General features: G+C 31.4%; 2 protein-coding genes across 2 annotated transcripts in view; both read right to left on the bottom strand.

The window, feature by feature from the left end:
- Nucleotides 1-5,980: 5,980 nt before the first annotated feature.
- LOC135840842 (histone-lysine N-methyltransferase, H3 lysine-79 specific-like) lies at nucleotides 5,981-9,554 on the bottom strand. Its single transcript, XM_065357562.1, has one exon. It carries the CDS (start codon nucleotides 9,403-9,405, stop codon nucleotides 8,878-8,880), a length of 528 nt encoding a protein of 175 aa, XP_065213634.1. The 5' UTR covers nucleotides 9,406-9,554; the 3' UTR covers nucleotides 5,981-8,877.
- A 1,730-nt stretch (nucleotides 9,555-11,284) lies between these two features.
- LOC135841559 (prolactin-releasing peptide receptor-like) overlaps nucleotides 11,285-16,149 on the bottom strand; it is a 288,313-nt gene continuing 283,448 nt past the window's right edge. Inside the window, exon 7 of the mRNA XM_065358568.1 lies at nucleotides 11,285-12,151. The gene's annotated coding sequence lies outside the window, so the exon portion shown is untranslated. The remainder of the gene's footprint in view (nucleotides 12,152-16,149) is intronic.

Genomic DNA, 16,149 nt, shown 5'->3' with positions numbered 1-16,149 from the left:
TATGAGGTATCAAATGTAATAAAGATGTTCGCGAAGTTTTTTGGTGGATAGGTAGGTGCCTACTTTTGGTAGGTAATTTGTTTAATTTAATCTGGTGATAATTTTTCCTCTTTAATATTCAAAGTCGAAGATGAAAAAAAAACTCTCGAAATCTTGAGCTAGGAAAATTTTTGTGTCTCCAAATGAAATTAAAAAATCTTGAAAAACTCAAGAAGTCAAGATCAAAAAAATGCTTGAAATTTGAAGAAAAAAAATCTCAACATTTTGAGCTAGGCACTTGAATAAAATCTGAACAGCTGAGATCAAAAATTATGAAAAGATCATGAAATCAAAAAATCTCGAAATCCTGCATGACGTACAAAAATTCCAATCCAAACTCTCAAGATCAAGAAAGCTCTTGAAATCTTAAGATACGAGAAATGGCGAAATCTTAAAATCTGAAGATGAAAAAATCTCAGAATCTCGTAATTAGTGAAAATCGGGCATCACGAGACTATAATACATCTTAAAATCTCGTGGTCAAAAAATCTTGATAAATTTCGAGATCACGTAAATCTTGCTTGATATCTCAAGATTGAAAATTCTAGAAATCCTGAACTAAGAAACATCGAACTCTCAAGGTCAAAAAAACTTAATAAGGCGGAAAAATTTTGAAAATCTCAAAAAAAATTCAAAATAAGTGGAATCTCTCGAGGCTGAAAAAATATTTAAATCTCAACAAGATACCCATTTAAAAAATATCGAGCTTTCAAGATCAAAAAAATTCTATAAATCTCAAGATTGAGATATTTTGAAATATCAATCTGAAAAAATCCAAAAATCTCGAGATCAGTAAAATTTAGACGTATTGAGTGAAAGCAAAAAACCTTCAAAATTTTGAGGCAAAATATCGCGATTTCTCAAGATTATTAAAAAGTTTTGTAATCCAAAAATAAAAAATACCAAACTATGAAAGTCAAAAAAACTTAAACTTTAAGAATTGAGATAGAAAAATTTTTAAATCTCAAAAAAATTTCAAGGTGGAGAAATCTTAGAATAATTAGAAATTAGCGAAATCTGCACAACTTCTGAGTTCTGATCAAAACATCTCGGGATATTGAGCCCAAAAATCTGAAAAATTCCTCAGATTGAAAAAATCTTGGAATTTTAAGATTGAAAATTCTCGAAATTCTGACATAAGCTTACAAATTCCAGACTCTCAAGATGAAAAAAAAAATCTCAAAATCTAAAAATGAAAAATCACAAAATCTTGTGATCAATTAAATCTGGCCAAGTTGAGAGACCAATAAAATCCCAAAATCATGTTTCCAATAAATCTGGACAATCCTGAAGATTTAAAAAATCTCGAAATCTCAAGATCAGAAAACTTCTTGAAATTTTAAGACCAGAAAATCTCAAAATTTTGAGATAGGTGCATGAATAAAATCCGGACTGCTTGAGATAAAAAATTCTGTAAAAATCATGAAATCTTAATGTACAAGTGTTCCAAACTCTCAAGATCAAAAAAACTTAAATTTTTAAGCCTGAAAAAGTTTGAAATCTCAAAGAAATGTCAAAATTAGCAGAATCTCTCAAGGTTGAAAAAATCTTTAAATCTCAAAAATTGAAATTTCTCAAACCCTCAAGATCAAAAGAACTCTCGAAATCTTAAGATGAGATATTTTAAAATATCAAAATGAAAAAATCTCAAAATCTCGTATCTTTTAATCATTAAAAATTAGACGTACTTATATTGAGACCAAAAAATTTCAAAATTTTGTACCAAAATATTTTGATATCTCAAGATTATTAGAAAGTTTCGGAATCCAGAAATAAAAAATACCGAACCTCAAGATCGAAAAAACTTAAACTTTGAGAACTGAGATAGAAAAATTTTAAAAATTCAAAAAAATTCCAAGGTCGATAAATCTTAAAATGAATAGAAATTTGCGAAATTTGGACATCTCCAGATCAAAGTATCTCAGAATATTGAGCCCAAAAAATCTGGAAAATTCCCAAGTTTGAAAATTCTCGAAATTCTGACAGAAATTCCAGACTCTCAAGATGAACTTGAGGCCAAAAAATCCCAAAATCGTGTTTCCAAAAAATTTGGAAACCCCTTTAGATTCAAAACATCTTGGAATCTTAAGAATAACAATTTTTGAAATATGACATGCAAAAATTCCACCTTCTTGAGATGAAAAAAAATCTTGAAATCTTAAGATAGAGAACTTTTGAAATCTCGAAAAACAAATTAAGAAAATCTCACAATCCGAAGATAAAAAAATCACAAAAATCTTGAAATTAGTGAAATCTGGAACTTTTGGGACCAAGAAAATTTCAAAATCTCAAAGCCAAAAAATCTTAAAAATTCTCGAGATTGAAAAAATTTTGAAACTCAAGATTGCAAAATTCTCGAAATCTTGTTAAGTAGGTATAAAAAAATGTCAAACTCTCAAGATGAAAAAAATTTGAATTCTTGAGACTGAAAAATAATTTCGAACCTTTAAATAAAATAGGTAAATTTGGAAATCTTGGTATAAGAATTCTAGATCAAGAAATCTCGAAATTTCCATATCCAAAAAATGCTGAAAAAAATCACAAAATATTGAGTCGAGTTCAAAAAATTGTATGAAAAAAAATCTTGAAATGGGTGTTTATAAATTACAAGAGTATTACATCCGTAGTATGTCAAGGTCACTCAAAATTTTTAGGTCAAAAAAACCTCAAGACCAAAATCTCAAAATTTCGAGATCAATAAAATTTAAACATTTTGAAGGTACTAAAATCCTGACATCACAAAAGTTCAAATTTTTGAGATTAAAAGAACTATTGGGAACTTGAGAAAGGAAAATTTTGAAATCCAAGCATAAAAACGTTTCAAAATCTTATGATGAAGAGATCTTAAAATCTCAAAATCAATGAAAATCTTGAGATAAAAAAAACTCTCGCAATCTCGCGACAGATAAATTTAGAAATCTTGAAGGGAAAAAATCTTTGTCCCAAAAATCTGAAGATTAAATTCGTAGGTTGATATTTGTTTATTGAAATTTAAATCGAAAAACAAATCAATTTACGTGAAAATTTAAATTCCATGTGTTACCAAAAGACAAGTTTGAAAATTTTGGGTAAAATTCCCGGAAAAATATAACACAGGATGGTTCAGATCAAAAGCTAAGATGGTGTGTTCCACGATCCACGTCACATCCTTATCATTAAATTAATAAGTTTTCTGGCGACTCGAAACGTTTAAATATTTTCTATGAGCATTGAGCACATCAAAGTTTCGATCATTCCGGCCTACACAATCGATTCGTCGTACAATAAATTCTCTCTATTTTCGAAGATTTTATATCTTCGAGGAAATAAAGTTTGTTCTTGTCGATAAACCGCTTATACGTAATTCAATGTATGTAACATTTACTATGCATAATTCGAGCATTTCAAATGTTCGGAAAAAGTCTTACTTGACGAAGAAAGCGTCATAAAACTTGCATTCGAACTGGCTGTACGTTTTTTCTGAATAAAAGAAAAACTTTATGCTTACATTTTACGTAAGTAGTTTTTCGAATAAATACTATTAATGCTGCTTACAAGTTACATGTTGCCTAAGTAATTGAAGAATTCAATTTTTCAATTTAATCATTTTTTCGTAATAATGACTTGTAGAGTTTTTTTTTTCATTTCGATGCATTTTCACGATTTTTTTTTTTTCAAAAGACCATTTCACTCGTACGCATTGATTAGTTGAACCTTAAATTAAACTTTAAACCAAAAAATAACTCAAGTACATATTGAATGCAATTTGACGTACCTATAGAAGAAAAATTGCATATGCTTGGTTCGTTTGCACTATTCTAAACGCCCATTTTCATTTAGCGGATATGCAATAAGTCGACGATACATTTTTCATATGTTTCATCGAGTCGACGAGTAATTTATAAAGGCCAAATCTAGCAGAAAGTTTTTACGATATTATAAAAATAAATGAAAAAATACCACATAAACCATTATCCGATGACATTGTAAAAAATGTATTCCACGGTCAACGTAAATAATTTTCCGATCCTGCGTATTATTTTTCGAGCAAAATATAATTTTACCAACCTCGAACGTGCATTTATTCGTTTTTCAAAACCACAACAGCGCACAAGTTTAATCCCATCTATGTCGAGATCGTAAAAAAATACAAAAGCGTTTCAAAACGATCACTTTAAGAACCTACCAAAGGCAACGTACTGTATCTTTGGCTTTAGATAGGTAAAGGTTCTGGTACCTATTAAGGTTTGATTCGACGAAAAAAAAAAACACCACGATGGTGTATTTAATATAAAAAATTTCCATCGTGTACATGAAAATTACAACTTGAAATTATTTACGCTTCGAGTCTTAATTAATATTATCTCTTTTGACTTTGGTGTAATTATAAAAGAGGCGGGTAAAATTAAAAATTTTAATTATTCTATCCTTTGATACATTGAAAATGACCCTCATAATGAATTTTTATCCAAGTTATTATTTTTTTGGCAATCTCCTTTTTTTATTTTCGTTTTACTTATAAGAAATGTAAGCATTAAATGTCTAATTTTTCGAAGGAATTTATAGTCTTAACGTAAACAAGAATTAAAACAGAGTGTTTCTGGTTTGCATGTGAACTAGCTATAAGGTTGGTTGGAGAGATTTCTTCACGAGAGAATTCTCTCTTAAGCCTTGATAAGCAAATATTGACAAGATTGTACCTAAATGACTAAATAATTAAATCCCCTCGGAGTAGGTTTCATTTGTTGTTGAAATATCTAGATAGGTTGAAATATACCAAGTATACCTATTTAATAATTTGAAGTTATAGAAAAATTTCATAACACGTTCGTCACTGTCATTCGTCGTCGTAATATTAGATCTCTTCTTTATCAATTCGAAAAGATACGATGGAAATCATCGGATAAGGAAATAACAAAAACGAAATGAAATTTTTTCATTATCTTAATTGGACAATCATAATACTGGCAGACGAGAAAAAAAACGGTAATATCCTATGAAAATAATATAACGATTATAAACAGAGCGTGAAACAAATTAGCAGCTAGATTGTCTACGTAGGTACGTAGCTTAGGTACCTATGTACCGACAATACCAAGTACTACAATAATATTACTCGTACGTGAAATTAACTCGATTAATTATTACCATATACGAAAGGCCTATTCGGTTGAAAATTTGATAGGTTACATGAGTGTATAGTTCCATATGCATGTATGTATATGACTGCTGAGCTCCAAAAGTATGCCATTCTACGAGCAGGCATCTCGCTATTACAACGTGTCTCTCATGCTAAATGTATTTAGTGGTAAAGGATCATTTTCGGGGCGATTATCGACCTTCAGTTTCCATTAAACAGCAGGCCTTTGGCTATTCAGTTAAATCCGTTCGACGTGAGCAACCTTGAATTTGCAACAGATGTGTAGGTATCGACTTATGAGCAAGAATTGATTATCTAATTTTTAGTGCCCGGCAGATTTTCATGATACGTGAAAGGTTTTGGACGTGCAAGGAATTATTTATTAGCCGGTGTTTATGAGTGAGTGATTCATTTAGGTCGAATAAATGTTCGCGAAACTGAAAAACTCGCGATTTAAAAATAAACGCGGCGAGAAATGAAAAATGTGATAGTTGTAAAGCTCGTAAAAATCATTCTATGTATGTATTTGAATTTTTAATCGTTCGAAGGAAAATTAAACGTATTATTTTATGTTGTTTTTTGGGGGGTGGGGTTGAAAATATCACAGAATATCTTGAGAAGTACTTGTATGAAGACTGATAAATGTTATTTACATCCCAGCAGATAATTAACCAAATTTTGAGATCGATTGAGAGCAACAAATTTTCTGTTGGCCCAAAACCGGTTTTAAGAACTAATTTTTTCCACTACCAACCTCCTCTCCCAAATCTGAAAATCTCATCGCAAAAAATTCATAATTGTAATAAAAATGGGTGTTTCTTAAATTTTTTCAAATTTCCAAATATAGCGCCAAAATTCGACAAGCTTCTGAAAATTGAGCATTCAAAAAATCTGAACTTCGGATCTTTGAAATTTTTGGCAAATATTTTCGAAATGACAAAGTTGAGCATTTATGACGAGAAATTTCAAATAAAAATACATGAAACAAACCCCGCCGCACCTGCCCTCAAGAGGGAATTTCAAAAAAACATAATGTGTTCAATAGAAAATGGAAAATTTCACGTCGTCATTTATAGAAAAATGAAAATACAATCTTTTAAAATTAATTTTATTACTTTTTTACTGTTTTTCTCTCTCGGAACATTTTGCCTCCTTGAAACAGTAAAATGAGGGACTTTTGGACAATTGTTGAAAAATAGTGAGACTTGTAGGATTTTTATGCAAAAAAGACAAATTTTTGTAAAAAAAGACAAAACTTTTGTAATTTTTGTAAAAAATAAGACTGTTTGGTTTGGAAATTATTGGCAATAAGGTAACTTATATCTACTTTTTCGCAATTTTTGTCGAGAAATGGAAACTTTTTGGAAAAAAATCAAGACTTTTTATTGTGGTGATTTTTGAAAAAAGTGAAGTTTTCTGACTATCTTTGCTACAAAACAGCATTTTCATTAATATTTTTCTTGAAAATTTGTGAACAAAAAAAGTAAGCAATAACTTCAAATTTTCTATCCAATCGGAAGCTCCTAACAAAAGATTATTTTTCTACCACATTCTCAAACTGTTCTAGAAAGTATTGGAATCAATTTCCGCAGCTGAGTAATAGTTCAGTTTTGCCATAAGTTCGATATTCTGAATCAATTAGGGCAACTGAATCATAAATTCGAGATGACGAGTTGAAAAGTAAAAATCCTGAATTGAAAAAAATCAAAATTGTTAATTTTAGTTGAAAAAAAACCAGTTCAAACTTTTTTTATGTTCTTAAGCCGACCCACAATTCGGTAGCCATCATTTTAAAACTGAACTGGAACCTTCAGCAAAAGGTGACTTTCATTCGACTATTTCGAATCGATCCAGATCCAGAAAGCGTCGTGATAAACTTGAGCTGCAAAAAAGTTACTTCTTGGTTCAGTTAGGGTAAAAGTGAACCACAAATAATGCGATGACGGGTTGGAAAGTGTAAGTATTTTTTTAAGTCGAAAAACTCAAATTCAAAAAACAAAACAATTTTAATGGTAATGAATTTTTGTAAGAAAAGACTACAAAATTCTTCTACTTCCATCGAACTGATGACAGAATTAAATTCTCAGCTGCTGATGAAGATTATACAACACCTTCCGGAGCGAAATTTGATTTTTGCTGGAGGCTACAGATCGGCTCAATAATGGTAGCATTCAATTAGAGAGAGCCGACTTCAAAGAGTGAAAAAAGTTCTAAGTGTTTTATCCCAAAATCGTTAATTTTTGAAATAATAATCAAACGGCATTGTTTGTGCTTGCATATAGGGACTAGGCAGTTTTCAAGTTTTTCCAAGTAGGTAGGTATTTAAAATTGCTCAGGAAAGGCCAAAATTATGTACACATACTAATCATTTTTGCTCCTTTCAGAATAATTTGAAATCTCTGGAGAAGATTGAAAGTTTGGCGTAGGCTTCAGAATGGTTCAGAAGTGTTCATTTTTCATTTTTGGACGATGGAAATGAAATGAATTTTCCCACTAGGAGTTGAAAGTTCGTTATATATGTAATAGCAGCTTTATTGAATATTTTGAATTTTCAAACATTTGAAAAAATCCGAAAATGAACTTCGGCACTTGAAATTTTAGGTTCCGGAGAAATACATTTTGAGATCATGGTTGAGGTCGAAAAAAAGGAGAAAAATATAAGGCCATTATCTTTCAATACCCATCACCAACATTGATTCCAAAGAGTTGAAGTTAGGCCCTACTAAAATGCCTAAAAATTGCGTTAAAGAAAGTACTTGCTTCCTCATGACGAGGATAGAAAACCATTTACGCTCTCAAAAATCACGATTAAAATCAGAATCCGTCCTCAGGCAGTTCATCATCATACTTACCAAATGTACAAGAGCCTTCTTCGAAAAGGTTCAAATTCATTGGGATTTCGTAAATTTTTATAGGTACTTTTTAAAGATTTTTCGACCCGTTTTGAGAATTATTGATATCTTTAATCTTATTTGATTGCATTAAACGGGTGATTTTATTAAGCGGATCCATAATAAGCGGGGCCCACTGTACTTGCATTAAGATTAAGAAGACCATACTAATTCAAACAAAAAATATCATCTTCTACCAAAAAACAGAATTTGTACAGGACTGTAGAACGCAGGATTTTTCAAGACCAGCAAGAATGTCGAATACCCTGCGCAACTCCTGATGTGAAATAGATGAAAACTGATACCTATGTAACTTACAAGTCTCGGCGCTTGAAAATTTTTGCGAATTGGAAGCTTGAAAGGAAACGCGCAAGTTTATATTTTCATAACAGGTACCTAATTAGTAATACAGTAGACTCCCGATTATCCGCCATTCGATTATCCGCCCTTCGGCTTATCCGACCCAATTTCAACCGCCCTTCCCTCCGGGTTATCCGACCTACTGAGGGCGGATGCATAAATATTTGCATATTTTGGCTTTTTTTAGCACATATTTCAGCATATTTTGCTCTTTTTACTCGTTTCAATGCATATTTTTCTCATTTCTGCTCATTTTTTCAAATTTTTTCTAAAAAATCATGTTTTTTTCGTTTTTTAGCTGGAATTTTTTTTTAAATTTCACCAGAACGAAACGAATTTCCCTGAAAACGTTATTTCGGATTATCCGCCATTTTCGTTATCCGCCAGACCTTCAGCCCCAATTAGGGCGGATAATCGGGAGTCTACTGTATGTACTTGCATAACAAGATCCTATACCTACTCATCTATTCATATATATGATGGTTTGTGTTCGTGACCTTTGTCACGTTCTTTACGTTTTTCACGTTCTCTACGTTCATGTTCTCTACGTTGACGTTCTCTACGTTGACGTGCTCTACGTTCTTCATATTCACGTTCTTTACGTTCATGTTCATGTTCTTCACGTTCTTCACGTTCACGTTCTTCACGTTCACGTTCTTTACGTTCACGTTCTTTACGTTCAAGTTCTTTACGTTCAAGTTCTTTACGTTCACGTTCTTTACGTTCACGTTCTTCACGTTCTTCATATTCTCGAACTTCGTTTTCTTTCTTATATTCGTTTTTGGATTCTGCACCGTTCGTATTTTCGTTTATCTTTCCATAACCTTTCAAGCACTTAGGGTCTCCATATCCACCATAGGTCCTTTTTTCTTCTTTATCATTTTTAACACATTCGGAGTTGTCTTTCATGGGAGCACCATCGCCAAAAAACGGAGCGTTGAATATGTGAACACTGCAAAGAATAGAAACAAAAATAACCGAAAAGAGGACTTTCATTTCAGCGTTTTTGAGAACAGGTACCTGTCACTAAACTATACACCTGTACACACTACACAGTAAGGTACATACGGTCAAGTTTAATACCAACCAAATAAGTATTTTAAACTGTCGCAACACAGCAATCGCGAATATATTTTATTGCACAATTTTCCTTCAAGTTATTGTGAAATACTACCATTCCAAGAAAGCAGATTGCACAACTTTTGCATACTTACAAAAATACGTACCTACAAAAAATTCTTTCATGCAATCTATGACGTCTTATCAGCTTTAAAACTAAAAAACTTAGATACTTGAAAACGTTGCAATTTCGTAGGTAGGTACTGAAAAAAATTTCTTTGAAATGCTGATAAGGAACGCGCATAATAAACTTCAAGAATATTTTACGCGCGTAGAATGACTCATTTTTGCTTTTGCCTTCAAGTACATGGTTTTGGAACTGTGAATAAGAATAAAAATTTATACATACCAGCTCGCATGTGTACTTTACACTTGATAGCTTCAAATTAGAAAAATGGGACATCTTCATCCAATAAAACTCACTGAAATTACAAAATCGACTAAAACTTATGAAAATTGGGCTTTTGCAAAATTTTACTTTTCTGACTAAAATGTTCGATTCTGCACTCTCTAAATTTGAAGCAGTGAAATTTCACTGCTTCTTTAGAGAGCAGATGAGTAGAAAAGGTTCTTTTGTAAAATACCCCATCTTTGAAATTTTCTATTGCGCCTATCTGCACCAGAAAAATTCATCACCTTAATGAAGAAACATAACCTAGCGAATTCTATAATAAACCTCCTCACGAACGGTGTTATAATCTAGTACATAATTAAAAACACTCCCCCCCCCCAAAAAAATAGAATTGAAAAAAAATTAATCACTCCAGTTCATCTGAATTTTTGAAAGTTGGAATGTGTTGACTTTGAAGGTGAATTTATGCGTAAATTTTTAATGCAAGCCAAAAACATTATTTCGAGAAATTGCCTATTTTTGAAGTTAAAGGAGCTGGGAGTAATAGATGCGAAAATTTGAAGATGCCTTTAAAAATTCATCTAGCTGGAAGTTCATAAAATCTTTTTTAGAACGCAAGCTGTGGTATACAGTACATGCATAAAGTTGCAAAAAAGCGATGAAAAAAACCTATAGAATTGTTTGTTTGATATCTCAAATTGAGATCATTTTTTATCCAAAGCTTTGTCATTTTCAAATACTTACATATTTTTGTGTTAATTTTTCTCTAGAATAATAAAATGTTTAAATCCTGCTTAAACATACTTGAACATACTTATTACTTACCTTGGGAAACTTACTTGCTCATTTTTTTCTGAATTCAGTCCAGGGAAGGAAACAAATTAATTACTATTGTTTTTCGTTAAAAAAAATAATTTTATTTGCGGCTAGATGTAGTAGGTAGGTACCTACTAGAATGTAGTGTTGAAATTTTTTCATATTAGAATTTGAATGATTACATAGCGAATTTTCTGCCGGAAAATATGAATAAAATGTTCACTGCTTCGTTATTATTTTTTAAAATTATTAAAAAATTTCAGCCCGCCAAATTTTTTTCCTTCTTTAACGAAAATGAAATTTTTTCTCCGACACTTCCTGTTGAGAAAACCCATACCTATCAAAATGTTAAAGCTAGAATTTTTAAAATTCTTTTCTTCATAAAAACTAGAAAATTAAGGTCGTTAAGAGAAAAAGTTGAAAAATAAGGACCATCTCAGTGTAAAAAAAAATATTGCTCTTTGTGTACCTTCTATACCTACTTACCATCTAGTGAGAGCATTATTTTTCTCATTTTTTTTCATCGTTCTGCGACGATTATACAACTATTTTTTTCGGTAGCAAATAAGAAAATATTGCAACGTAAAATACGTTTTAACACGTCATTTACCAAATAAACGACATTTTGAATAATTTATTAAGTAACTTTACGCGCGAGAATATTACAATGGTAACTTTACAAAAAAAAAAAAAACATTTCTACATTACAACGTACGTAAATTTTATACAAATCACACAATTTTCATTACTTGAAAGTACATATTGCGTATAAAAGATCGCCGTCGCGTCGTATTTACAATAAATTATAATATAACGATCGAATCACAAATACAAACATTATAATATACTTGATAGAAAAATGAGAATATTTCATAGCTTTCGATACAAGGGCTCTTTGTATCGAAAGTTATTCAATATTCTGGAAATTATATTATTTCTTCGATTAGATTCATTATTATTATTTTTTTTTGCGAATGTATACAGGTAATAGAAATATGAGCACAATCTAGGTAGGTAGGTAATATAAATTCTAAAATAGATACAGGCAGCATTTCAGAACAATACATTAATTTTTTTCCTGCAGATAGGTAGATTAAAAATCATTGGTTTAAATTGATAGGTAAAATATCAACCGATATAAAGTTATTAGTACATACAAAAGTTCAGCAGTATAAAAAAATACATTAAAAATATACGAGTAAAAAAAACATCAATTTCGAAAATAACGAAGATCTGTTAAAATTCTACAGAAAGCTTGATGACACAAACACATACGTAGAAGATATAGGAATAATGAAGAAAATCAACTTATACGCAAACAGTCCACAGGAAAAGAAAATATATACTAAAGATGCGCATGCATGTAAAAAAAAAATAGCTGATTAGAAAATTAAAACAAGAAGAAGGGGGAAAAACTTCATCGAACAATTCCCGTACAGTCGCGATAATTGAAACCTGCAACAAAATTACAAATTTCAAATTAGATATTTCCAATAAAACGAAAACAAGATAAGGAAAAACTTTTCGTTTTTCGTTTAATAAAATGTTGGGGCGCTAAACAACAAATTTCCCAACTTTCAATCGCAAATTTTCTCCCAGTCAAGAGTTTCAAGCTGAATTCTACAGCAACTTTTTTAAACATCAGGATGCGTGATAAAAATGAATAAAAATTGTTCGCCAGCGAGAAAAAAAATGAACTAAGGTGTTAACTCTGTTTCGAGTATTACGTCGACCAAAACTCAACTCTGTACAATTTCTCTTTCTTTTTTCTGCTTCAAATGTTCTCGATTAAAAAATATACCTTACCTACATCTACCTATATAGCTGGTTTTGTGATAAATATGAAAGTGAAAAGTGACGGATTTTTAAAAAATGATGCCAACTTGGTGTTAAAGGGTTGCTCCATCCTGTAAAAGTTGTAGTAGACTTGTTTGTTTTTCTTTCTCTCTTCTTTTTTTTTTTTTTTAAATCGCCAAATTACTTTTTTTTTACAACACAACACAAGACCCGATAGGTACAGGTCTGTTGTAGAAAATGATTAAAGAAAACGAGTTTATTATTTTTGTACTTATTAGATTTTTTTTTTACATGTCTGGTTATTTTAAACGTGTAGGAATGTAAAAAAGATTGATAATTATAAACACTCTCTTCCAATTTATGACATTAAAATTGGCAAAACTTGTAGGTAACTTTTGTCAAAACTGCTTCAATATTTCCTTACCAAATATATATTATTTTGTGGAAAAAAGAACATATAATTTTCATATTAGAGCTTCATTGTGAATTTGAAGTAACATTACAGGTGTCAAAATTCGTGTCATTTTCCATTCATCAGTATTGAAGAACGGTAACAGAATATTTTTATATACTATAATAGGGATTTTATGCTTCAAAAAATCCACCATTTCCTCCGGAATATAATGATTAGTGACACGGATTTGAATATTTCTCAGCGTAAAAAAAATGTATTCTGAAAAATCAAAATCTCAGCCTATTTATTAATGATGAAGATATCGAAACAACTGCCAAATTTCTTGCACAGTTCTTTTTTCAAAATTGGATACCAATTTGTTTGGTGGTATAAAAAACAATATTGAAATCAATACGATTGAGTGAAGTCAATTTTCATTCAATAATATCTTTATTTCTTTCAGGAAATTTCGTTTTTCACCCATTAAGATTTTTTTTTTAGATGCACCCAATTACACAAAAATGGTAATTTTTTCTGTAGGTAAATTCATAATAATAATCATTTTTTGTGCCCACTTCTAAAAAATAGACCAAAATTAGAAACCTGCGGATTCTCTTTATTACTAAGTACAGTCTGAAAATATTTCACTTTAACCTCCATCGAAACATTTTTTTAGGCCATTAAGTAAGCACTTATCTATGCAATTAAACTAATTTTTTCACATTCATTCCAAAATCTTTCAAACTCTTGGGTTCTTTAAAAATGGGTGGGGGAGCACAGTATGTTGAATTGTTTGCGAGGAAATGAATTTGGGTCAACTTAAAAAACAGCTCTAAAATCTCCAGCAGATTTTTGAATATTCAAGTTCCTACAATAGGTACATACTTCATCCAATGAAGTTGCGAAAAGATGAACTTCAACTTTTATATCCCAATCTCAACATGTTTTGAGTCGATTATAATTGGTTTCAAGCCGTTCTAGAGCCTCCGGCAACATTTAGGAAATTCCAGTTTTCCAAAAAGTGTTATAAAAACTGTAAAGAATCAATTTTAGCTCGCATAAAGGCGATTGGTGGTTGTTAGTGACCCACTTGACTGATTTCATGCCATTTTACAAACGTCATAAGATAATTGAGTATTTTTTTTATTGAAAATTTCAACTTTCAAAAATATACTGAAGGTTCCAGAACGACATGAAACGGTTCGAAAATTGATTCCAATAGATTGGGGAGGGGGGACGAAAACAGGATATATCGTTACCTTAATGCCAAATCCGAGTATGTCCATACAAAAAAAGTGCGATTTTACGCATCACTGATAAGGTTCGGATATGCTCGGAAGGGTTCGTTGAGTTCTGATTGAACATCGGTCAGCTTCGTGCATCTTCGGTGGTGCATTTTAACTGTACTCAGGTGCAAATTTTTCAATTCAGGGCTTCCCAGAGTCTTATCAGTGACGCAAAACGACGATGTTTTTTTGGATGGACATACTCGGATTTGGCATTAAGGTAACGATATGCATACCCTGCTTTCTATATCAATTTTTTTTAATTCCGATTTTCTCCCATTTTTGGGTCAAATTTAATTTTCAAAAATTCACCAAAATTCTAAAAATTCACTTTAACACTCGTAATTTTGTATGTTGATTCACCTACTTATGTATGTATTATGACATGCTGTTTCCATTTAGCTGTATTCGGTTCAAAAAATTTTCTGTCGATTGGTGTATCTTGCTGGTCAGCATTTTTGTAAAATTAGCCCACAAAAAAGAGATGAAAAAGAATCTAATAAATTTCAATCTATATAAAAAAAATGAAAACATTGATACAAAATCCAGCTGACTTGAAAAACGAAATTCGACTCTTAGAAAGGAGATAGGATCGAGTCCGAAACTAAAATTTTTAAAAATGCAAATGGTGTCAAAATCCAAGTTTTTAGAAGTTCTTATATTCTCATTTTGAATAGTCCAGCTTTGATTTTGAGATTGAATGGTTTTTAGAATTGTGAGGAGCAGGAATGCCTTAACCGCGTATCGTGGGTATTCTTATACCCACTATACTCGCGGGTATTAATGTATCTTTTCGTTATACTGGTTTTTCATGAAAAACCAGTACATTCATGTATTGTTCTACTGTGGTGTGTGTGTGTGTGTGTGTGTAAGCTTTGACGTCAGTCAAGGACTTTTCCGAATTCGCATAGGGCTCGTCTCTAGGCGAACCGCACTCGATTCTCACTTGATCTTTTACGTCTGGCCAGGGTAGAACTTCTCGTCACCAAAACGATTGTTCATATCGTTCATAATGGGTATTAGTATCCTTCTCACATTTTATTCTAAGTATTACCCGCTTGTTCGGTGTGAATTTGTATGTCTATTAACGTAATGTAAATCGTGAGATACATCGTCTCGTTATATCGTTTTTATGGTATTTTTGGATCACGTCCCATAATCCGGACTTGGGGCTGTGATCTAGTTTCAAAATGTATTCCTCAGACTTTTAGAATTATCGATCGGACCTAGTATTGGTGAGTCCACAGGAGAGATAATTTAACGTGAACAGTTTTGGGTAAGTAATGAAAAAAGCTTACTCGTGGAGTCTGGTACTCCGCAGCGGTTAACTCCTTTTAATAATTTATTTTAATTATTATTACGACTAACTAATAGTGAGTAGGTATAACTATTTCGTACCTATGTTCATAGCCACTATATTTCCTTAATTGATAACTAAGTATTTACGTGTTATCAATAATGTTATGTGTCTTGCTACATATTCAAATATTTGTTCATTTGATATGTATTTTCTATGTAAATCTCCTTTTGGCATACTTGATTTACGTAATTTCCATGTATAGATGTATAAAATGAATATAGGCAATCTGTACATGTTCTTTCGAGTTTTATTTAATGGTACGTAAAGCTCAACTTTTATAAGATGTTAGAGGGTCGCTAATAGAAAGAGCCTGCCTCCAAAGCTAGTTAGGTATCAGGTAATTGTTCCCCTCCCAGGGAATAATTATTTGATTCCCTTTTTATGAGCCGCTAGACAAAACTTCTTACCGTCAAAAGTAATTAGTTACTTTCTACCACTGCTATCTACTACAATCCCTACTATTACAGAATCAGAATCAACGCCTTCGAAAACATACTCAAGTCTACCTCAAGCTCACTTCGATGACCCCAAAATTGTGTTAAATTCCGTCTCCTTTTTTCTGGACATCACTTTTTTTATTTTTTTGTTTTTGAAAATACTCAAAAAACATCCAAAA

Source organism: Planococcus citri, chromosome 3 (genome assembly GCF_950023065.1).
Source record: "Planococcus citri chromosome 3, ihPlaCitr1.1, whole genome shotgun sequence".
NCBI classification, from domain to species: Eukaryota; Metazoa; Arthropoda; class Insecta; order Hemiptera; family Pseudococcidae; genus Planococcus; species Planococcus citri.
The sequence above is the reverse complement of the archived record's forward strand: the minus strand, read 5'-3'. Positions and strand labels throughout refer to the sequence as shown.

What these genes read in the sequence shown, in the direction of transcription:
- LOC135840842 (XM_065357562.1), bottom strand. Translation starts at nt 9,405, where the DNA reads ATGAAAGTCCTCTTTTCGGTTATTTTTGTTTCTATTCTTTGCAGTGTT.